Source organism: Lemur catta, chromosome 15, assembly GCF_020740605.2.
Source record: "Lemur catta isolate mLemCat1 chromosome 15, mLemCat1.pri, whole genome shotgun sequence".
Lineage (NCBI taxonomy): Eukaryota > Metazoa > Chordata > Mammalia > Primates > Lemuridae > Lemur > Lemur catta.
The window spans coordinates 43,894,252-43,917,586 of record NC_059142.1 but is presented as its reverse complement, the minus strand read 5'-3'; the positions used below and the strand labels follow the sequence as shown (position 1 = coordinate 43,917,586).

Genomic DNA, 23,335 nt, shown 5'->3' with positions numbered 1-23,335 from the left:
GGAAGGCACGCGACCCCCGCAGCGGCACCGGCCGTTGGCTGCCTGGCACGTCCTTTCGAAATGGTTCTTTCTCGTCATTGGTTTTTGTGGCCGTAGCGTCTGAAATCTCCTCGCTATTGGTGTAGATGTTTGTCATTCCGACTACTTGCCCCGCCCAACTCCTGGGGGCAGGCGCTTTCGCAGCCCTAAAGGTGATTGGCTGGCCAAGATGTCAGTCAGACAGATAACGGCACAGGATGGGTGAATGGGGGCGTGGGTGGCCGAGAGGGGAGTGCGCGCAGCATCAGGCCTCCAAGTTCTGGGCCAAGTCTCTGAGAGTGAAACCGTCTGTGTCACCTGCGTTGACTTCCCAGCTACCTCTCCACGCTGTCGAGTAAAATTTAAATTCTGGCTTAATGGAAGACTTACTGCATTTCGGGGCACTGAGCCCCGCGGCCTCGCCTCCTGGCTTGCGCCGAACGGGAACCACCTTTCAGCCCCACGCATCGTAAGGCCCCTGTAACGCGGGAGAGGGGCTCTCCCAGTGCCCCCCAGGACAGGCTTCGGATGCACGGATGTGCTCGGGGCCAGGTCAGCTCGGGTCAGGCCGTCCCGCGCCTCCCTGCAGACTGTAGAAATGTTCCCTAATTCCAGAGTTGGTCTTCAGTAGGCTCCGACGCGACCCACTAGTTTTAAGTTTTTGTCGTTCCCATCCTGTCCTTTCCCCGCTGCGATCCGAAGCCCGAAATTTTATCTGCGCCAGTGAGTTTGAAACGGAGAAGGATCTGAGTCCAGGTAACATCTTTATATAATTTAAGTGGTTCCCAATTCTTTGCTTTCATCAAAATTGAAGGAAGTTTGTATTGAGTTGTTGGATGATAACACCATATATAATTTTTAATGATAAATGTGGTTTTAACAGACAACTCAGAATTCAAAGAATTGAGGGACAATGCTATGTATATAACAACTCCCTATTAGTCCTATCTACTTATGTGAACAAGTTTCCTCTGCACTTATTTTTTAAAAAGGAAAGAAAAATAGGAACTAACTTGCTGAATCTTATTCTAATAAAAAATAATAATATTCATCTACAGACATAGGAACTAATTGAAAGGAAAATCCCCTCCTTTATGAGATGCATTTCCAGTTAAATTTTAGTTTTTGTAAAAATTTGAATATATATTTACCTTGTTTTGAACAAGTGTACTAATCAGTGTAACGCTTAAAGCCTTATTAAGATTACAAAAAATTTCTTTTAAAATTTCAATTTAGGCTGGCTCACGCCTGTGTCCCAGCATTTTAGGGAGCCAAGGACCAAGCATCGTGTGAGGCCAGGAGTTTGAGAACAACCTGGGCAACATAATGAGGCCTCATCTCTACAAAAAATTTTAAAAATTAGCCAGGCATGGTGGTGTACACCTGTAGTCCTAGCTACTTGGAAGGCTGAGGCAGGAGGATTGCCTCAGCCCAGGAGTTCAAGGCTGCAGTGAGCTATGATTGTGCCACTGCACTCCAGCCTGGGCAGCACTCTGTCTCTAAAACAATAAAAATTTAAAAAAATAAAATTTCAGTTTACATATTTGCATTGCAAACATATATGGTGATCAATAATAGGCTCCGAAGCATAAAAATAAATTATATGTAGGTTAAAACTGTGGAGGGAATAGATGGTAATTATGAGAAGAGAAAAGGGAACAATGTTAAAAAAAGGGCTTTGTGTGGTTTTAAAATGGATGGTGGTGGCTTCTCAAATCACTGTTACTGGGTCAGAAATGGGTTAATTCAAGTGAAGGATGAAATAGTTTTATAAAGTGTCAATATTTACAACACACTTGACATTACATCCTTTGCAACAATTTAAGCTTATCAATGAAATATTTCGGATGTCAACTTAAAAAAATGTATGAAAGGGATATACATTTTCTTTTTTTTGTTTGTTTTGTTTTGAGACAGAGTCTGTTGCCCAGGCTAGAGTGCTGTGGCATCAGCCTAGCTCACAGCAACCTCAAACTCCTGGGCTGAGGCAACTTCTTAATTGAAGTATAATTTACACATAGAAGTGCACGTTTTCGTAACCTGAACACACTCATGTAACCAGCACCTAGATCAGGAAACAGAACAGTGCCAGCACCCCAGAAGCCCTGCTCATGCTCCTAGTCTCTCTCTGCTTCTGATCCCACATCTCTAAAATGGAGATAATAATGCTGACCCCAGGGACTGTTTGCAGGATCAGATGAACTAATATCTGCAGAGCAGTCATCACGGTGCCCATAGCACAATGCTATGAAAATGCTGGCTGTTGTCACGATTTCCTGTGGCCACCAAGCCTGAGCCTCTGCTTCCCTTCACTCCAGCCTGGCCAACAGTCCCAGGCTCCAGGGGCTTCTGAGCCCAGGGAAGCTACCTTCAATTCCCCAACACACTGGATATGGTAGGGGGTGAGTCCCAGCTCCTTATGAGAAGGGCTTGGACAAGGCCACAACATAGTCAAGGACCTGATGCCCCTGAGATATGTTACACACCTGGGCCAACATGAAATATGCAGACTTTATTCATTGCATGACACTCCACTCCCCTCAAGGGACCCAGATGTCATCATAGAACCATCAGGCGTAGAGGGGCTGAGGACTAGAGCTCAGCCCCGACATCCAACATGTCCACCACAGAGGTCACCTCCATCTCCAGCTGGGTTGGAGGCTCTTGGAAGGAGGTCTGACCAACCCTGGGCCTTGGTGCCAGGTCACGAGGTGGTGGATGTTCTGAGCTTGGTGATCACACGCAGCCCAAAGCAAGGCTCTCACGTAGATCAGAGACTTCTCCTTTCTTCACTGACCCCTCCATCCTGTAAGCTGCCTCCAACCAGAGGCTCTGTCACCCTCCTCCAGGCTTGCTGTCCAAACGGAGCCCCTGAGGAGGCTGGGAAAAGCCCTGAGCCTCTTACCCATGCCAGCCTAGGTCACCTGGGTCAGCAGTTTATAGCTACTCTAGGAGAATGGTTTTCAGAGGCCCATCTTGGGAGCTGTCTGCCTCCCCCATGACCCTTAACTGTCACCTCACCCACCTTCAATCCCCTCATGGTGTCTTTTATTTTGGGGTTCAGTGGCCTTAACTCCCTGCAAATCCGGGATCTGAGCTATGTCTCTGGAACTCCAGCTGCTTGGGAACAGAGCCAAGGTGTTCAGGGAGGGAGGGGAAGCGGGGACCACAGACCAGTCCCTGTACCTCCAGGGGATGCAGAGGTGAGGCCAGGGGTGACAGTAGCCCCTCAGGCTGTTCCTGTTCCAAGGATGGTGTCAGAATTTTGTCCATTGCCACGACCAGGTTAGGCATCTCGGAGGAGTTCTGCTTCAGCCTATATTTGTCCAAGTCCAAGCCTGGGGTCTGGGAGGGACAAAAGGGAGGGATGCACCAGTGTGTGGAGCCCCCCAGGCCAGGCTGTGGGTTAATGTACCCTGACTTCAGGGATGGGAACAGCAAGAGCTGTACCTGCTCCTCCCACACCTTGGGGGCCTGTTGCTCTTGCCCCAGCTGTGGAGCCTGTGGTCACAATCCAGGCTCTGCCACCACCCTGTCTAGGCTGCCCTGTCATGACTCAAATTGTAGAAGAAGACAGCAGAAGCCATGGCTGCTATGGGGGCCACAGAGGGTCTGGGCCTGATGCCACAATGAGACCAAGTTGGGGGTTGGAGAAGGCATGGAGCTGCCTCCAGGCAAGCCCCTGGGGATCCCCTCACCTCTCACCTGTGCAGGGGGCAGATGGCCCTGGGCCAGCCTGGGCCCTGGACTCTGAGTCGCTGAGGCCATAGGAAACAAGGCCAGATCATTGGCTGCAGGGGCTTCCAGAATGTAGCTGGTATAGCCCTGGGGCATGGGCTTCTGAAGGAGCTGCAGGATGCGGCTGAGGTCCGAGGACACGCGGGACTCCAGCCTGCCAGACAGAACCCCGTGGTCAGGGTCAGGGCTGGCGAGAGCAGTTCAGGTCCTGAGGGCAGTTCTCAATTTTGGAACCTGCACACTGTTCCTGCCAAATGGAATGGCAGCCTGGGGCCTACCTGAAGCTTTTGGCCCACTAGGATCCATAGCTGCTATCCCAATTCCCCCTACTACATCCCTGACTCTGATAACACCAATGACCAGGCACCAAGCTCACAACATGCAGTCTGCAAGATGCTTTGACATGGGTATTCTAATTATCTCCATTTCATAAAGGGGCAAACCATGGCCTAGAGTGGTTAAGTAACTTGCCCACACTCTTGCTGGTAAGTTACAGAGCCAGAATTTGAAACCAGGACTGTTCTGCCCCTAAGCCCCCAACTCCACCACCACAGCACTGCCACCCACAGGCCACACCCCCTTTCCCAGGGCCCACGGAATTTGTTTCTGCTTATAGTTGTGCCCCTCCCCCAGAAGGCTTCCTTGACACGTTCTAGGGTTTGCTAGGGGAAGCCATCCAAGAAATTGTGCTTAGTGACAGGGATGGGAGACCTGCAGCTAAATGGGCCTGCCATTCTAAAACCCACCTGGCACTGGGTGATGCCTCTGAGCCACCAGGAGGGGCCACCTGTGCCCAGCCCGCCGCTAGGCTTGCCCTCTGCAGCTGCCCCAGCCCTGGCCCGCTGGGCACCCACCTGTTCATCTGGGCCTGGAGCTGCTCTAGCCGGGATCCTAGCTCCCGAGGCCAGCAGTCTAGGTCTCCCTGAGGGTTTGGGGGGTTGTGCCTTGAGGGCATTTGCTGCAGCAACTCAGGCCAGAGGCCAGATGCATCTGAGACGCTCAGGGAAGGCGCTGCATCTGCAGGAGGGAAAGGGAAGCCTCAGCTCTATCCAGCTGGTTCCACAGGCTGTCCCTCCTCAGCGGAGCCCGTGCCCTGCTCCCTACCTGCCCTGGGAACACAGGGCATGGGCAGTGGCTCTCCTTACCTGGGTGCCCTGGAGCACGAGGGCCTCCACCATGGAGGTCTGGCTTCTAGGACCCAGGAGGCTATAGCCATGGGAACGGAGCTGGGGCCCCCGCTTTAGGGGGGATGCTGGCAGGATGGGGACTTCTAGCCCTGGTCTCACTGCCCAGGGAGCTGCAGCCCAGTGAGTCCCCTGATGCCTTGGTGTGGAACCCCAGGGGGCAGCACATGAACCAGTGAGCCCTCACTCTAGCTCTGGGGACACAGGCCATCAGCGTTGGGAGAGTGGGGAGGAGGGGGGCAAAGGATCCGGCCCTGGCCCCGGGAGGGAGCCCCCTCCACGCATCAAAGGGCTGGGGAGGCAGGATGGGAAGGACACCAGAAGCGCAGGATGCTGGGCAGATGCTGGCAGGGGCAGGGCTGGCTGTGCTCACCTGACTGGTTGTTGCCAAGGAAGAAGCCTTGCTGGTCTTGGCTGCCCGGAGCCTGTTGGGGTGATGACTGGAGACCCCCGTCTGCCTTGTGGGGAACAAGAGCATCAAGTAACAGGGACCAAAGCTGGGATGGGGCCTCTTGGTTCTTCCCTGCCCTGCCCCCACCATGGCCCTGTCACAAGTAGGTGAGAAAGTGGTGACAGGGGCAGCTTCCTGCAGGTTGTCCCCTGGGAGGGTGGGCAGGCAGGTAGAAAGCATTGCCTGTGCGGCCACGTGGTGACCCCGCAGAGGTCTTGGGAGAGGCTGCCTTTAGCAGCAAGATCCGCGGGGAGGCAGAAGAGCTGCCCTGCAGTGCCGCCTTCCCGAGTGCCCCGGTGCGCCCTCCCCAGCGTGGGCCAATGCTGAGTTTCCTGGGGGGAGACTGTTCTGAAACCCCAGGAGGTGCCCTCAGCAGTGTCCTTGGCAGCCCACCCTCCTGGAACCATGAGGCTTGGGGTCACTTGGGGGTTGCAGATGACCTAGGCCACAGAGACTACATCCCTCCTACCCTGGTGTCCAGCCACTGGGCACAGGGGCCACCTAATGGCTCCCAGAGGCTGGGACCCCCCAGGCAGGGTTCTTACCAGACATCTCCTGTGCAGGTCAGATGGGAAGGGGAAGACTGGGGAGGGTGCGAGCAGCAGAGGGGACAGTGGAGGGAGGGCTGTCCCCAGCAAGAAGACCCGCTCAGCACCACCCTCCAGAGCTGGGCACAGCCTGGGCCAGCAGAGCCTCCTCCTGAGGCCGAGGGGAGGGGGTGACAGGAGAGGGAGGAGCCGCCTGCCAGGCACACCTGCCCCCTCCTTCCCAGGCCCCTCCTCCATGAAGCCCCTTCTGGGCACTCCCAGGGGCTGTCCTGACTGTCCCGCTCCTTGGCTTGAGGCCTTGGCTCCTGTGGCGCTTGAGCTCCACAGATATGTGGTCTCCCCTGCACACCCTGTGACTTTGGTTACTTTACTATGTGCTCCGTATTTTTGCGGAGTTATAATCTCCCCACTGAGCGATAAGCTTGAGGGGAGAGACAGCTTCATCACCTCTCCCGCTATGAGCCCTCAGGGTGGCAGACACTCTACTTTTTCAGCTTGGTACATACGGTGTGTGGGAGAAGCCTGGGCTCTGGAGTTAGACAAACTCAAATGCATATTTTGGGTCTGCCATTTGCTAGCTGTATGGCTTTGGCCAATTTATTTATCCTCTCTGACCCTCAGTTTCCTCATCTGGAAAAGGGGATAATAACACCAATTGCAAGGAGAGGGCTCAGTGAGAGCCTGTAAAAGAAGCCCCACCCTTAGCACATAGCCAGTGCTCAATCAGTGGTAGCTGTCATTGTATTTAGCATGATGTTGGCCATGGTAGGCACAGAAGAAATTATGGCCAAAGGTGGAGGATGGGTTGAAAGGAAGGCAGTGGTTGGATGGGTCCCCTTGGGCCAGGCAGGCCAGGCCCCTCAGCAGGCTGCCCGGGTGTTACCTGTCACCAGCTGGCCGAGAACTGCCACCCACCCTGGCCCGCTCGGCCCAGACTCACGTCCCGCAGGTTGAAAGTGACCTCCAGCTTACTCCAGAAGCTGTCCGCAAAGGCAGGGTACATGTCCAGGACCTCCAGCAGGTCTGCCCGCTGGATCTTGTGCAGGTCGCAGTAGGTCAGGGCCCGCACGTCTGCACTGGACTTGCCGGGCCGCGCATGGAGGCTGACGGGCTCCCCAAAGACGTCGTTCTTCCCTGCCAGCCAGAGGGGTGGTGGGCCCTTCAGGTCTGGCTCCATGCTCCCTCATGAGCAGCCTCCCTGAGGGTCCCTTGACTGTGGCCTCTTCCCACCTCAGGGCTGCTGCCAGGCTGGGGGCTGGTGCTCAGGATCAAGCTGTGGGGACAGTGCTGGCTGTGCTGGCTGGGGAGAAGGGGGAAGGGGTCCCTGTCCTCTGAGTGCCACAGAGGTCCATTCAGAGCCACTTCTGACCTGGCACATGGTCCTCTCACTGTCTCCAAGCCCCCAGAGCCAGCCGCCATCAGTGTCCCCCTCCTCACGTCCACACTCTTTGGCTCTGTCCCCACTCCCACCCAGGGGACAGTGAGCAGTTAGGGGCACTAAAGTCTCCCTGCCCAGCCTCCCCCACTGCTCTCCTCAAATTGCCGGTGCTGTGGAGCAGGGTGCAGGGGACCCAAGGCCAGCAGCACCCAGCTCCCCCAGCGCAGGGCCCGAGGCTTCTGTTTGTCTTCTCACTCCCCGTTGTGGGGCCAGCCAAGGGGCCAGCCAAGCAGCGTGGCCCTGGCAGGGGAGCCCAGGGAAGTCACTCCCCCTCTCTGGACCCCAGAGTTTTCATCTCTAAAATGGGTCTGACTATCTCTGCCTTGCCTACCTCACTGGCTGTTCAGAGAAGCACATGAGGTGACGCTCAAGAAAGTTCCTTGAAAAGCAAGTGGCACCAGACAAGGTCAATGCAAGACATTAGGAAGGAGGGATGTCACAGCGTGGACACAGGGTGATGCTCAGGCTATGCGGAAGGGTATTGAGCCCTCCTGGCACCAGCTGCTATGCTGGCCACAGGATATAAACATGAACAAGTTGCTGTCCCACTCACAAGTAGCCTCCCAAATCCCTGCAAGACAGGCCTGGAAGCAGCCAACAAGTTTGCAGAATGATCTACAGAGCCCTAGAACAGGGGAGAGCCAAGAGCCCAGGGCCATGGAGGAGGGAGGGGCTCCTCCTATCAGGGGTGGCTGCAGCAGGGAGGCGGGGCTTACAGAGCAAGTGAAATGGGTGCTGTGTCTGGCCCCAGGAGAAAGGCGATCTGGGCAGAAGAAACAGCGTGTGGTCAGCACAGCATGGCCAGGGCTGAGGGGCAGAGAGCCCAGGACCAGGGGTGCCGTGGACAGTGACCACATTGACTCCCACCCCCGACAGGAAAGTCCAGCCCTCGCAGCCTGGTGGTACTGTGCGGGGGTTGGGAGGGGTGCTAATGGTTTAGCACAGAGTAGAGGGATGGAGGGAGGCCGGGACATGCCCCCCACCTGAGGGAACAGGATCAAAGGTCATTCACAGAGGAAGGGACTCACCAGGATCGCACATGCAACTTTGAAGCTTGAAATCTGGGCAACATTTTAATATGATGGTTTTCCAGTAGATGAAAGATTATGTGGTCTAATGTCTATTTCTACTCAGGACAAAACGAGAGGATTTCATGTCTCTAGCTGAAACTTAAATTGGACTAGCTTCTTAATTATTAATAATAATTATTACCCCATTATCCCTCCCATGTGGATGGCACTTCTAAGGAAAGCTGGGATTGAGGGCAGGTCTCATAGAGGAGCCTGCGTTTGAGCCCAGCCTTGGAGGATGACTGGCGTCTGCCAGACAGAAGCGCAGGCTAGGGCACTCCCAGCACAGTGGCAGCACGTGCAAAGGCACCGAGGTGTTAGGGAGACAGGCAGATTTAGAGAACCCTAAATAGTTTGCATGGCTGGAGCATGAAGTGCCAGGGGGAGAGTGGTAGAATTTAGGGTGGCCAGATGGGGAGAACTGTGCATGCCACGAACGCACCATGGGGAACCATCCATGGAAGGATCTCAAGCAGAAGAGGCTTGAGAATATGTATTTCAGGTCACTGGCAAAAGGTGGAAGACAAACATGGGGGTAGATCAGACACAGGGCCACAGGAAAGGAGCTCCTGACACCTGCCCAGGAAGGACACAAGAGGGCTGGACCCAGGCAGGGACAAGGAGTCAGGTGTGGGACGGGGACATATTGATGAGGGTCACAGAGCGGGCTCTGTGGCTGACTGGCTCGTGGGCAGTGGGGCAGGGAGGGAGAAGGATGCTCCCTTGGTTGACTCTGGCCTGGGCAGTGGCTGGATGGTTCATGGTGATGGGGATGCCAAAGGAGCTGCTTTTGAGGACAGGTGAGGATTTCAGGTTGGGGTATGTTGAGTTTGGTTTGCCTGTGGAATATCAGGGTGGCCATTGCCAGGAAGGAATGGAATATTCCAGTCTAAGGAGACAGTGGGGCAGGACAGAGCTCTGGGGGTTCTGGGTGGAGGCTGAGGCAGTGGGAGCACAGAGCTGGCCCAGGGGACGGTGTGGGGTCAAGAGAAGAGGTCAGAGCTCCAGCAGGCCAGAGGGAGAGGAGTGGGCAGAGGAGCCCCAGGGGGACCTGTCCCAGGGTCTGGAGGAGAGCCGGGTCACCAACGGAGGGCAAGGCTGAAGTTGGAGTCGGAGACTCATGTGGAGATGACATCATAGAATAGGCAAGGAAGATGAGAATCCAGGAGAAGGCGCTGTGGTGCTCAGAAAGGTAAACTGACTTGCCCAAGGTCACACAGCAGGTAAGTGGCAGACTTGTGATCCAAATCTGTCCCCTGCCCAGTGCTCATATCCTTCCCTCAAAGTGTCCAGCTGTCCTGCACCTGCACTGAATGAGACTGGGGTACCCAGTCAGGACGTCCCCTCCACCCGAGACAGACCCCTGGCCTGTCACCCTGACCTCAGTAAGAGTGGAAGAAGGAAGGAGCCTACCAGGGCTTGTGCGCTAGACTCGCAGCCCTGGAATCCCTACTTGGCCACTGACTTGCATGACCTTTGTGAGCCTCAACTTCCCTCGCAGGAAAATGGGCCCCATGGCAGAACACTGAGTTGTTTTAGGGACTCAGTGAGCTGGCTATAAAGCTCTCTGTGGCACACGCTCGGCACGTGGCTGGTCAGCAAAAGGTGCCACGACCCCCCGTTAGAAAGAGGGTGGCCCAGGCACGGCTTCTCCAGCCCCCCTACCCCCGCCAACGCCCCCCACCACGGGCCTGGTCCACCCCACCTGACCCACCTAGGATGGCCACGACCATGTCGTCGCGCAGGATCTCGATGGAGCCGCGGGAGATGAAGTAGAGCGTGGAGAGCACGTCGCCGAGGTGCACCAGCGTGTCCCCGGGCGGCGCGTGCGTGGTCTTGAACTTGACGGCGAGCGCGCGCAGGCAGCCCTTGCTGGCGCCGCTGAAGGCCGGGCAGTGCTGCAGCAGCGCGCGGTGCAGGTGCAGGCAGATGTCGGCCTGCAGGCACTCGGGGAAGCCCTTCAGCACCTGCGAGGCGGGCGGCCGAGTCCAGCGGGGCGCGGCCGGGGCTGGGGCTGGGGCTGGGGGCGCGGGTCGGGAGGGCTCTCCGCGGGACCTTGGCCTCCCCTGGGGCATCGGCCAGAGTGGCGGGGGCTCACCGCGTTCATGTCGATGCCGTTGGTGTAGGACCAGGCGTGCTGGAAGTACTCCTCGAGCCGCTGGCGCAGCGGGCTGGGGATCTGGTGGAAGCGGATGAACTCCTTGACGCGCAGCATCTGCGTGTGGTAGCGCGCGGTGCCCGAGTACAGGCGCTGGATAATGGCAGACACGTTCCCGAAGATGCTGGCGTACATGAGCGCTGGGGGCGGGGGCGGCGGCGGGGCGGGAGTGAGCTCCTGGCATCCGGCCAGGCGCACCACCAGGGCCTCCTCCCTCTCCCCGGGAGCCCCCTGGTGAGGGACCCCTTTATCTGGGGGACAAGGGCCTCTGGACTTCCTGCCCTCTTCCCTCTGCCCTGTGCCTCTTTGGCATCTTCCCGGGCCCAGAGGCCAAACTCCTGAGAAGAAAAACAACTAGAGCAGTGGATTTTTTAAAGTTCAGATTTGTTTTATCCTTCAAGTTGTAAAAATGTAATAAAGAGAAAACTCTTGATGTCTTGTTTTCACCCATTTTTTTTCCTGTTTTTGTTTTTCTGGGCTTTCACATCTCTAAATACTTGGAACATGACAATTTAATCTACGTGTAAAATTCCACGCTGCCTCTTGTGTTCCTAAAGCAGGTGTCTTGGGAGGCAGGCAGCTCAGTGCAAGGACCACCTGGGCTGGATGGAACTGGGTGGCAGAGACTTCCTAGCCGGTGCCCTCTGGCAAGTTGGGACCTTCGGTTCTCACTCTGCAAACTGGGCTTAGAGGGGAATGAAAGGTAGGATTTTGTGATGCGTTTAAAGGACTGCCTGACAGAGCTGGCTTCATGGACCTGCAACCTATGCAGTCACAGGGGGCCCTGTGCTAAGAGCTCTGCATTCGATTAAATGCCTTGCTGTCACCATCTCAAAATTCTTAATAAATTTTTAACAAGGGGCTCTACGTTTTCATTTTGCACCGGGCCCTGCATATGATGTAGCTGGTCTTGGTGCCTGGCATATGTTGAGGGCTGTGTGGGTGTTAAATTCTGTGACTAATTGGTGTACACAAACGCAAAAAATTCATTGTGCTGCACACTTAGGATCAGTGTACTGCGTGAATTGTTTCTGTGTGTTATGTCATACTTCATTACAAAACCAAAAACAGAATTCCAGGGGTAAGACCATGGCATGAGATCCCACTCACAGCCGATGAGCATGACGCAGATGGAGAAGACCTTCTCGGAGTTGGTGTTGGGTGAGACGTTGCCGAAGCCCACACTCGTGAGGCTGCTGAAGGTGAAGTAGAGCGCCGTGACATACTTGTCCTGCACCGAGGGGCCCGAGGCCGGGTCGCTGCCATTGTAGCGCTTGCCGAGCTGCACACCCAGGCTGTCCAGCCAGCCAATCTTGGGTTCCAGGTAGGGCCGTTCCACGTTGCCAATGGCATACCAGATGCAGGCCAGCCAGTGAGCGATGAGCGCAAAGGTGCACATGAGCAGGAAGAGCACAGCTGCCCCGTACTCAGAGTAGCGGTCCAGTTTCCGTGCCACACGCACCAGCCTCAGCAGCCTCGCTGTCTTCAGTAGCCCAATCAGGGTCGTGGTCTGCAGGGGCAGGGAGAGGGCCACAGGACTAGGGGTCAGCCCTTGAAAGAGTGTGCTCAAGCCCACCTTTGTTCTCTCATGCATGCAATCACATAGTCAGTCAACAAACACTTATGGAGAACCTGCTCTGGGCCAGGCACTTGGCAGGGAGGCATAGTGTGGGACCTTAATGATCCCGGCCTAAAGCTCAAAACACTGTTCTGGTTGCTAGGAAAGGAGTCCAGTGTGAGCACCTGGGAAAGGAAGGGCAGGAATGCAGGGGCAGGTCAGGGGAGGCCTCTAAGAGGAGGTGACACGTGAGCTGAGTCTTGAGAGAGGAGGCTAGGTCTCCAGGCAGACAGGAGGGAGAGGGAAAGGGCACTCCCGGCACAGGGAGCAGCCGGAGCAGAGGCATGGAGGTGGAGGTGTGAAGTGGTGTGGCCCTCCTGGGAAACCAAGTGTGTCACCGCAGCCTGGAGTGCAGAGTGGGAGATGGCAGAGCAGTGAGAAACATGCCTGGGAAAGGGAGGGTAGGCAGGGGCTGCTCCGTGGGCCTCAGCACCCATAACGAGCGAGCGTGGCTGTTATTCTGTAGGCCTTGGGGAGCCCTTGAAGGTTCTGAGGGGGAGTGACAGGGTCAGGTGAGGGATCTGAAGCTCCCTCTGGCTGCAGTGTGGAGGGGCAGGAGGCTGGGGTGTGGGTCTGGGGCAGGGGTGAATGAGAAGGCCACTCAGCGTCCAGGCAGGGGCAGTGGGGGTTGGGGGTGAGGACTTGGCAATGGATTGCTGGGGGTGCTGGAAGGGGGGCTCTGGAGCACCCCCTGCTGACATGCTGGGGTGACTGGAACACAGAAGGCAGAGTTGATTTGAGGGGAAACTGATCCTGAGGAGATGGGGCAGGGGGAGGAAGTGCGACTAGACGCTCTGGGAAGGGCATGACAGTGCTCTCACATCAAGTGCAGGAGCAGAGTGGGCACAGCAGAGGGGCTGGGGCGCGAAGGGGTCAGGCTGCCCTCAGGGAGTAGCGTGTGGATTCTCTTTCTCACTCCAGGGTGAGCGCGGTTGGGAAGTCAGCTGGGACTGAGGGGACAGAATCCTGGGGCACAGAAGGGCCTGCTCAGAAGGAGGGGCAGAGGGCTGGCACCTGGGCCTGGGGGCACAGGCTCCGCTGGTGACAAATGTCCCCCTTGCCACCTCCACTTGCTTTGGCAAAAGCGGATGCCAGGGACTCTGCACCCAGCACTGTGAGGCAGGGAGGCCTTGGGGCTAGGGCACAGGGGACAGCCACGGCTGCCGGCCTGGATGGGCTCTGCTCACCTCATCGGAGCCAGTGCGGAAGATGAGCAGGTCGAAGGGGATAGCGGCCACCATGTCGATGAGGAACCAGCCCTTGAAGTAGTGGACGGCGATTCGGCGCGGGTGGCTGACCACCTCATCATTCGTGTTGACGTAGGTGGTGCGGAAGTTGATGACGATGTCCACGACAAACATGATGTCCACGATGAGGTCCACCACGGTGAGCGGACTGCAGGTGTAGCCGCAGGCCCCGCGCCGAGACTCGTCCTGGTCGCTGAGCAGGAAGGCGGCCGAGTAGGGCGTGAACACGGCCGTGTAGATGACGAGCAGCAGGATGAGCCAGTCCCACACGGCCTTGAAGGGGCTGTAGTGCAGGATGGTCCAGCGGTGGATGCGCGGCGCCTGCAGCTTGTACTCGGGCAGCACGTCTGCGCCCAGGGACAGCACCTGCAGGTGGGGCGGCCACCGCTCACTCGTGAGACAGAGGGTTAGGCCCAGGCAGGGAGCGGTGGGAGAGGGTGGGAGACAAGGGCTGGGGTGGGGGATGGGGGAAAGCTGGGTGGGGGAGCATGGGGAGGGGACAGACTAGGGGGCAGATGTGCTGGGAGGAAGTGCAGAGGGAGGACGTGGGAGGCGGGACGAGGGGTGCAGCTCTGTCCCACAGGGGCCCCCAGTTTGAAGCTTACAGGCTCCTTCAGAATCATCCTCCTAGAGTGGGTGGAGGTGGGGCAGGGGAGGGCCAGGGGGCTGGGACTGGGAGCCAGACAGGAGCATGACTGCCCTCCGTGACAGCCCCTGTCACAGCAGCCACCACTAGCAGCACAAATCTAAGGGGCCTTAGGGAAGCAAGGGTGGGCTTCCCAGGGTCATGCTGTTGGGCCACCCTGCTGACCTCAGAGGGCCCAGCACTGCAGCCTGGTGTCCCCCCTTCCCCAGGGTCCTTGCACTCAGTGAGGGGCTGAGTGGTCTCCCCGACACCGGGTTCCAGCACCAGCTGTGCTTCAGATGAAAAGTCACAGGGAGGGAAAGAGCCCCCGTGAAGGGACAGCCCCAGGGGAAGCCGGGAGCAGGCCCTTCCCATGCTCTGCCCTGGCCCAGGCCCCTCTATGACTCAGAGCTGCGTCTACCTCCTGGGGCCAGGGCTTCTCCACGTCAAGTGGGTCCTCTTAGCCCACTTAGCCCAGCTCCTTCCCGCAGATAAGACCCCTGAAGGCCCAGCAAAGGGTGGGGCTCTTTGCCCAAGGTCACAAGTGAGTCAGTGCCAGGATTCTGTCACTGGAGTCTCAGGCATGGCTCTTTGCATCTCCTCAGGAATGGCCAGGCCATCAGGCCCCAGAACAAGGGACAGTGGGGTCAGCTGACACAGAGAACCCAGGGAAGTTTGCTTGGGCTGGCCAAGGAGGGGCTGCATGGGGAGGGGGCATTCAGGGCCTGGTCCTCAGGAAGCTGATCAGAGAGAGCTGGAGGTGACAGCCCTGCCCCATCTCTGCCTGGCACGCAAGAGGACCCTGTGTGCTGTGTGTTGGGTGGCGGTCATGTCAAAGGCAAGGAGCAGGAGCAGGGCTGGGGGAGCAGCCCTTCTCCCTCCCCTCCGCTCATTGGGCCTCTGTTTGGCCCTAACACGTCCCCTCTCTGTCTCTCCTTCCCTGTGACTGGCAGAGCCCAGGCAGGTCCCTATGGTGGCCTGTGTGTCCAGCCTCACCCCGCCCCTGCTCCTCCAGGCCTAGGAGGTGGCACTGCTCTGCAGCCACACTGACCCCAAGCTCCCCTGGCTCCAGGAGCCGGGCATCAGGGCCCTGGCCTCAGTGCAGCCTGTAGGTTTAAAGAATCAAACTCAAGCAGGAGTCTCAAGGGGCTCGGACCAGACACTAGGGGGCTGGCCAAGCCTGAGGCCCCAGAATAGCCTGGACCCGGGACCTGGGAGGGGACCCTGGAGGCCTAGCACAGCCCTGCCCACCCTGCCCTGCAGGTCCGCACCTGGGTGACCTTCTCGGTGACATTCTGCGTCCTCTCCACCACCTTGTGGGGCGCAATGATCTCGATCTCGGCGGTGGAGCCCGAGCGGTGCTTCTCCAGGTTGAACTCCACGAAGTTGAGCGTGAACTGCGGGATCTGGCTGACGGTCCTGTACTTGCCCCTGCCCGGGCCAGGCCCCAGCCCGCCCGGCCTGCCGTGAGAGCCCTCTGGAACCAGGGCCAGGGTCAGAGCAGCCAGAGCTGGGGACCAGGTGACCCCACGTGCCCCTCCCACCACCACCACCGCCCACACCAGCCTCACCGGAGCCCAGGAAGCTCTGGGGCAGCAGGCGCTGGGACAAGCTGCGGCTGCTGCTCTTGGCCAGGAGCTGGGCCAGGTCCTCGAAGTTGAGGATGAACATGATCACAGCCCCGTCCTCGTTCTTCACGGGCACCACGTCCACCAGGCAGCGAAAGCTGGAGGCTGCAAACACCAGTGTGGGGGTGGAGGTGAGGGTGGTCCCTGAGGTCTCCCCTCCTGCAGTGACCTGGCTATGGAGGAGGCTGAGTGAAGGTCAGGTTAAGGGCAGCTACTGGGGCCTGGACAGGGACCAGAGCTATTGGGCAGAGGGTGGGTGAGGCTGCCCAGCCGGTGTCCCACCCACAGGGCAGAGGTGGGAGAGTGCTAAGCTGCTCATTAGGAGATGATGCGGCATCAGGTCCAAGTCCATGCTCCCTCAGCTCACGGCTTAACCTCGAGGTTTGCTTCTGCTGTAATTAAAGCTGAGCAGATGGAGGTGGATTAAGTAGGGAGGTGAGGCTGGGCATTCTACCCCATGTAGCTTGGGCTGACCCCTGGGCTCAGCAACCTCATCCCCATCCCACAAAGATGCTCTGCTCCCCTGACGCCAGAAGGAACTTGTTGAAACACACTAAGTGCTGGGCACAGGGCCAGTTGTTGCATCACACTGAGGTGGTCCTTGGGGGCAGGCATAGACCCCTGTTCTGCAGATGACAGCCTGGGGCTCTGAGAAACTGACTTGCTGGGGTTGTCAGCCATAACACCTCAGAAAAGGGAAGGCGCTTGTCTGGGAGGAGGGCGCTGAGGCCAGGGCCAGGCTGCTGCTTCCAGCCTGGGAGGAGTGTGTGGTCCCAAGGCAGAGGCTGGGCCCAGGGAGCAGGCAGAGCAGTGGCCTGAAGGCCAGAGAGGGAGGGAGATGGCCATGTAAGGGCAGGAGGCCTCTCCAGCCACCTGCTCCACCCCTCTGGGCAGCCCAGCCCCAGCTGCTGGCGCCACGTGCCTCTCAGGCCACAGTCTCTGCCCCTATCTCTGCTCCAGGGTTTCGCCACAGCTCCCACTGGTGGGTAGAACACCAGCTAAAATGCCATCTGCCCCAGAGCCCCAGCCTGTGGACGGTGCCCTGTGAGTCTCCCTCTATGGGGGTCCTACATCCCTCAACTCAAACTGCTGGCAGGTAGCAGGGGCCTCAGGTGACCATGCAAATCAGAGGGCATAGCTGCCCTCCCTGGGGGCGGGTTTGGTTCTGTCTTACCTGTCCCAGGTATTGTGTGTTGACTGAGTGAATGCAAGCGTGTGTGTGTAAACATGCGGGACCCAGCCTGGCTGGCAGGAGTATTGCTATTTTGGGGACCTTTAGAATCACTCTTCACTAGACACCCTATTTAGTGGTCACTTCCCTCAGCCCCTCCTCCCAGGCATCAGAGCTGGGGTGTAGCTGAGCCACCCCCATCCTCCTTCTCACGTTCCTCCCATGGAGCAGGAATCTCCTAGATCAGATTCCTGGCCTCCCAGGCACTAGGCAGCCATCTGCCAGCTGCTGTCTGGGCCCAGGGGAGACATCCACACCGGGGAGAGGCTGCCTGCCTGGCCTGACGCACTCCTGGGCTCAGAGTGCTACAGGCCCTGAGTCCCAGGCCAGAGCCTGTCACTCTCATCAGCCAGGGACATGGCGAGGCTTGGACATTGGGATCTAGCCAGGAAACCTCCTTGGCCAGTGGCCTGGGACACTTCTCCCAAAGGCCAGACTGTATCCTCAATCTCCCTGGCACTACAGAGATCTGGCCTGGTGGGGGAGGGGAAGGAAGAGCTGGGCAGAGGGGCAGGGCCTCCAGCCTGTCTATGCTGCCGGGGGCTGCGCAGTCTTAGAGTGGCTGCACCCAACAACTGATGCTGTCAGGAAAGGGATGCAGTTGGAAAACTGCGGCTGGGAATGGACCAAACACCAGCCCATCACAGCAGTGAGGGCTGGGGAGGGGTGGGGGTTGGTGCCTGGGACCCCATGCCCCACCCCCATGCTTGCTGCCTCTGGGGTAGGCAGACAGGAGGCTATGAGAATTTGGAAGAGTCCAGAGCATTCTCTCTACCCCCGCCCCAGGCTGTCCTTGCTTACCCATGGCTCAGAGCCCACAAGTAACTGTGTCTGGGTGACTGGAAGTAGGTGAGTGTATTGTCTTAGGTTGTACCCAGGAGTGGCAGTGTCCCTGTGCCCTTGCCCAGTCCCTGGAGGAAAAGCCACAGTCTTCTCCCTTCCCAGGCTCCTCCTAGCACCGACTCTCTGACCAAGGGTGGCGGGTTTGTCTGCCCCCTTGGACACCTCACTCCTCTCTGCTCTTCTCTTCCGGTCAAATGTGCTCCTTCTTTAGGTCTCTCATCCATCACACCCGCTCCCCACCCTGGCCCTCGCTCTCTCCTCTCAGCCTCCTTGTTGTCTTTACGCACACCCCATCCAGCACTGTGGGAGCCCTCAGGGAGGGGCTGGTGCTACAGCAGGCTGCCACTAAGAGGGTGGCTGCTACATGCTGCCTCCAGCTTGGCCCTCCTGGCATTCACGGGTGAGCGTGTGGAAAACAGCAGGGGAGGGTGGGGGCAGAGAGTGCCCTGTCCTCACCCAGAGCTGAGGACTGGAGAAGCCCTAACCTTCCTCTAGTCTGGCGTGGGGATTAGGGCACCCTCTGGTTTGGGATCGTCAGAGAAGACCACCCAGCAAAGGCAGGGAGGACTGGGCCCTCTGGCAGGTGCCTACCAGGGACAAGTGGGGATGAGAGTGGGGAGATCTGAGAACTCTCCATCTCTCCCTCCAGACTGTCACTGGTTCTAGTCCTCCAACAATCCCCATCCTCCTTATCGGTAGGTTCTTACTTTTCCTAGTAAAGGCAGATAGGAGAAGAGCCAGTTTCCTGGGGTCTCTGTGCTCTGTCCTTGGGGTGTTTTTGCCAAGTTTCCTGGCTTCTTTGAGCCCAACTTTATGCAGCTGCATAAAACACAGACCCTCCACTCTGACTTTGAGAATTTTCAGTGGATTACCCCTTTAGAGTAAAAGAGGATTATACATAAATCAGCTAGAGATCCATTCAGGACCCCTTCCCACCTCCCTGGAGTTGGGGGTGGGGGGAAGGGAAGGTATTGACCTGAGGAGCCATTAGGATGCCCCTCCACAGGACTGTAAGATGTATGTGAATGTGATAAAAAAAAAAAAGGGATCACATGGTCAGAGTGGACCTTAAGGTGAACTTATCTGAGCACTATATCCTTCCCTTAGGGTAATGTGGGCCAGGAAACTCCTTTTTCTGGATTTCAGTCCAATTTCAGGAAGGCTCAGGTGATCAAAGACTTGGGCAACAGGATAGGGAAGGGCTGAGGGTGGGGTGCGAGTAGGTGGGGACTCAGGGTGCACCATAAGTATGTAAGTATGTAGGCAATTTCCCACTTTCACCAGGGCCTCCAGGACTAGGTTCCTAGTTCCCTTCTGATGGATGGAGGACCCCAGCAGGGTTCTGAAGACCTGAGTCCTGATCTCAGGGGGCCAAAGACTGGCCGTGACCTCTGTCTCTGCCCAGGAACCTGCAGAGTGCTGAGGGGACACCAAGATCCCTGATCTGACATCCCTAGGAATCTAGGATTAGCCCTCAACCTTCTGGGGCCCAGGTAGAGCTCTGGAGTCAAGGAGAGGGACAGAAAGGACCTGCTACCCTTGCTCATTTCTTGCCATCCCATCTTGTTCCTCCAGGACCCTTCTCACTCCCCTGACTGTCACCTCCTCCCTACAGTGATGTAAGGAGGTGAGGTTGCAGCTTTTAAAAATATTCTGACTTCATTAACCCTGTGAGTGCTGCCAAACTAAGCCAGATTCTTCCCAGTGCCCTGAATGCCTTCTGTACTTCCCACCTGCTACTCACTTGGGTGGCAGCAGCAGGTATAGCCATGGGACAGCCAGGACCTGCCCCAGGGGTCCCCAGAAGCCCATAAACACACACACACACACAAATGCAAGCACACACATGCCCATGTTCACACTCACACTCATGTTCCACACACACACCAGGCCCCTGGAACCCAGGCTCTCAGCACCCAGCACCCCTCAGTCCCCATCCAAAGGCACCTGCCCTTTATCTGTACCCAGGTGGCCTCCTGCCTGCCTTCCCCAGGGGCTTCCCTTGTCTAGGGGCTTCTTTCCCCAAAGGTCCTGCTTCCAAGCACAGAGACCATTGGGGCCCTTTCTGCCCTCTTGGGATCTCTCAGAACAGACATCTCTGAAGGAGGAATTCAAAGATTTGGGTTCCAGCTCCAGGTTGGACTCTAGGAGTGGGATCTCAGGCAAGGCCCTTCCACTCCCATGATACAGAGGGATTTATCTAAGCCAGTGGTTCCTAAACTTGGCAGAACATCAGAACCACCAGGGAGATTTTTCCAAATACACCTGCTTGGCCTCATCTTACACTTTCTGAGTCAGCCTCTCTCCAGGGAAGGCATGTTTTGGAAAACATGCCCCAGGTAATTCTGATGCAGAGCCAGGTTGGGAGCCATTGATCCAGGAGATTTCCAAGGGATTTTCAGCCTCTGATCTGAGTTCCCACCCATCCCCCCAGGTCCAATGGGGACCCTGTGGTCCTGGAGGGAGGATCACAAAGGGCTGCTGAACTCTGTCCTCAGTTCCTGTTCTGCTTGCAGTAAGCTCAGGCTGGCAGTAACAACCAGAACTCCATCTGGGCGAGCCTCCTAGTTGGGGCAAGCTCCAGACCTCATCTCTCCAAAGAACTGGGGCTGGATGAGCTGGGCCCACCCCTCTTTCCCAGCCAGCAGCCCCCATCCCTTGCGTGGCCACAGAGGCCTTGAGGGGGTGACTCCTCCCCTAATCCCTAAGCAGACGGAGATGAGGGAAGGTTAATTTCCGTCCCAGCTGCCTGACAGCTGGGGCTGACAGTGACAGAGTGGAAGGCCAGGAGACCAGGGACATGGGGGAGGGATGGTGGAGCAGGAGGCCCTGCCCCAGGCCAGGAGCAGTCGGTGGCTCAGCCTGGAGTCTAGTCCCAGAAAAGGACCTCAGAAGAGATCACATTCAATGCCCATTGCTTTCCCCTACAGATGAGGAAACTGAGGCCCCTAGAGGAAACAGGATTTGTCCAGGCTGTCTGGTCCCTGGGTCAGTGCCCTGCAGAACCTCTGGCCCCAGTGTGCCTCACCATCCTTGCGGTAGTAGAGGATGTCCACCTTGCACTCCTCGGCCCCCAGCAGGGCCTGCGCCAGGCGGGAAACGGCACTGCTGGGGGTGTTGGGGCCCGTGAGGAAGTCGCAGGTGCATGGTTGCTGCATCACCTCCACGCGGGAGTAGCCGAAGAGTTCGCAGAAGCCGTCGTTGCAGTAAATGATGGCGCAGTTCTCCATCTGAGCGTTGGCGATCAGGAACTTACGACCTGCGGTGGGAGGTGGGAGGTGAAAAGACCAGGGCAGCTGGGACTGGGCAGCAGAGAGGGAAAGATGATAGGACTCTTGGCGGCAGGGAGGGGGATTTAGATGTGGCAGCAGGACAATGACCAGAATGGGAGGGGTCAGGTCTAGAGAGGGTGGGAAGACCAAGGAGGCCACAGTCATCAGCACTCCTGGCAGTAATGAGGAGGGTGATCGGGACAGGGTACAGGATGGTGGCCAGAGAGGTGGGCAAGGGGGAATAGGCCTGGGAATTGCGGAAAGGCCAGGGCAGGAAGGGTCTGAAGAGGGAAGAAGGCTCAAGGCCTCCTGGGTGTAGGGAAGGGGGGCCATGACAGGGGAGCAGGGATGTGACCAGATGGGGGTCAGGCCTGGGGAGAGCTCCTGGGAAGACCAGGGTTAGGAGATGAAAAGGAAGGACTCAGGGAAACCTCTAGAAGAAGGGGTGGGAGAAACAGACAGGGGTGAGGAATGGGGCAGGGACTGGAAGGGGAGGTCAGGGCTTGGGGCGCAAGAAAACAGCTCTGTGGGAAGGGGGAGGGCTGCACTCTGCCCCTCCTGTTCCAGAAGAGAAGACAGCGTTTGAAGTAAGTGGGTCCCGCTGGAGGAGAGGTGTTCGGGACATCAGAGGAAGGATTTTGCATTCAGCATGGGGCACCCACCACCTTGCCCCATTGGAAGTTAGTAAAGGGATCTGGTTCCTCCTTCCACCGAAGCAGGACTTCAGGTCGTCCCCCCACCCAACACACACACTCACTCTGGCCCTCGAATTTGCGAATGATGGTGTCCAGGTAAGTGTTTTGGGGAGCGACGTGGCCCCTGCGAACCGGCATCTTCCGCCGCGGCCCCTGCCCGGAGCCACAGGCGCCCCGGGCTCCCCGCGTCTCCGCCTGTCCTCGGGCTCCGCGGCGTCGGGCTCCGGGTGGGCACCGCCCCCGGGGAGGGCCGCCGGGCTCCGCGCCCCGCCCGCCCTTCTGCGTCTTCCCTCCCGGACCGCCGCTCGCCGCGCCTCCGCCCCTCGCCGCCCGCCCGGAGCTGTCCGCGCCGCGGTGCTGAAAGGAGCCGCGCGCCGGCGGCGGGGCGGGGTCGGCCGGGCGGGGCAACTTGTCCGGGACGAGCAGGGCCTGGGCGGGGCCCTGAGTCCCAGGGGGCGGGGCTCTGAATCCCAGGGGGCGGGGCGGGGTGTCGGGCCGGGAATAGGGGAGGGCTTCTCAGAGGACCTTTTGCTTCTGTCCCAGTGACCAGCGGCCTCAGCACCTATTGGACCCCCTCCAGATCCTGAAGGGCAGTCCCCCCTCCCAGAGCAGGGAAGTGTCCCAGGCAGGGGAGGGGGCGGCAGAAGGGGTTGTTAGGGGCCTCAGGTGCTCTTTGCTGCAGGCTCTCTCCTGGGTCTGACCACTGCGCCTGGCCCTGGCAATGGTACCGTTAGGCCTCTTGCCTGCCCTTAACAATTGCCTTCCAGCTGAGACCCAGTGCCCATGCAGAGCTGCTGCTGGCAAGCCCAGCCAGGGCCTGGTCCTGGTAGGATGGGCAGGAGTACACACGAAGCACAAGAAATATGCAATAAGGTGCCTTCTTCGGAGCTCTTAGCTTACAGGCACAGCTTGGAAGGAGAACAGATTTAAAACCACCTATTAGCAAGTGACCACTGATAAAAGTGTCTGAGTACTGCTTGAAAATGAACATACTAGAAGAAGCAGATGGAAGTGGGGTGAGGTTTATTGAAAGAGCCTTCTTGGAAAGGAGGAGGAGAAGGAGACCACCATTCACTGAACATCTCCGTGGGCTTGGAGTTTTTGCTCAGTGACCAATGTTGAGCCAGGCCTTGGAGGGCAAGCATTCAAATGGGGCATTCATGCACTTAGGCAAGGGCTGAGGGTGATGTCAGCACAGAGGGACTGAGCTGGGGGGTGGGAGAGGTGAGTTTGGAGAAAAGGGATAAAGACCCTCAGATGTCATTTTGGACATCTAGATTTAATTGATGAACAACCAAGTTCTTTAGCAGTTAGACATAAAGGAAATATTCTGGTGAAATAAACTTTACACTAGTGGGTGAGGGAGGGAGGATGGACAAGGAGGCTCAGTGAGGTTTTGCCTGGAGTCCTGGTGAGAGGCTTGGAGTCCTGGGTTTGGTGTGCCTTTGCCACACAGAGCCACAATGCTGGAGGGGTCCTCATTGGCCACTGTGGCTGGGGAATGGGAGGGCTGTGAGTGTGGCCTCCTGGGGGACAGAGGTGTCCTGGCTGCCCCTGTATGTCAGGAGGCA

The 23,335-nt window shown here is 57.7% G+C and overlaps 1 protein-coding gene across 2 annotated transcripts; it reads right to left on the bottom strand.

Moving 5' to 3' along the window:
* Window positions 1-3,087: 3,087 nt before the first annotated feature.
* KCNH6 (potassium voltage-gated channel subfamily H member 6) lies at window positions 3,088-21,902 on the bottom strand. Of its 2 annotated transcripts, XM_045525952.1 has the most exons (14): window positions 21,827-21,902; window positions 20,826-21,056; window positions 15,667-15,828; window positions 15,367-15,572; window positions 13,411-13,836; window positions 11,961-12,115; window positions 11,716-11,801; window positions 10,546-10,745; window positions 10,162-10,414; window positions 6,880-7,073; window positions 5,314-5,398; window positions 4,611-4,773; window positions 3,724-3,910; window positions 3,088-3,363 (listed from the first exon to the last, which is right to left on the bottom strand). In XM_045525952.1, exons 1-14 carry the CDS (start codon window positions 21,900-21,902, stop codon window positions 3,088-3,090), a joined length of 2,700 nt encoding a protein of 899 aa, XP_045381908.1. The 2 variants fall into 2 exon arrangements, with proteins under 2 accessions (XP_045381908.1, XP_045381907.1); XM_045525951.1 differs by having other exon boundaries at window positions 11,716-12,115.
* Window positions 21,903-23,335: the final 1,433 nt, after the last annotated feature.

What these genes read in the sequence shown, in the direction of transcription:
- KCNH6 (XM_045525951.1), bottom strand. Translation starts at nt 21,902, where the DNA reads ATGCCGGTTCGCAGGGGCCACGTCGCTCCCCAAAACACTTACCTGGAC. An exon ending in TCGCAAATTCGAGGGCCAGA is followed by an intron (nt 21,057 to 21,826) that starts GTGAGTGTGTGT and finishes CTCCCACCGCAG; the next exon opens with GTCGTAAGTTCCTGATCGCC. An exon ending in CCAGAGCTTCCTGGGCTCCG is followed by an intron (nt 15,573 to 15,666) that starts GTGAGGCTGGTG and finishes CCCTGGTTCCAG; the next exon opens with AGGGCTCTCACGGCAGGCCG.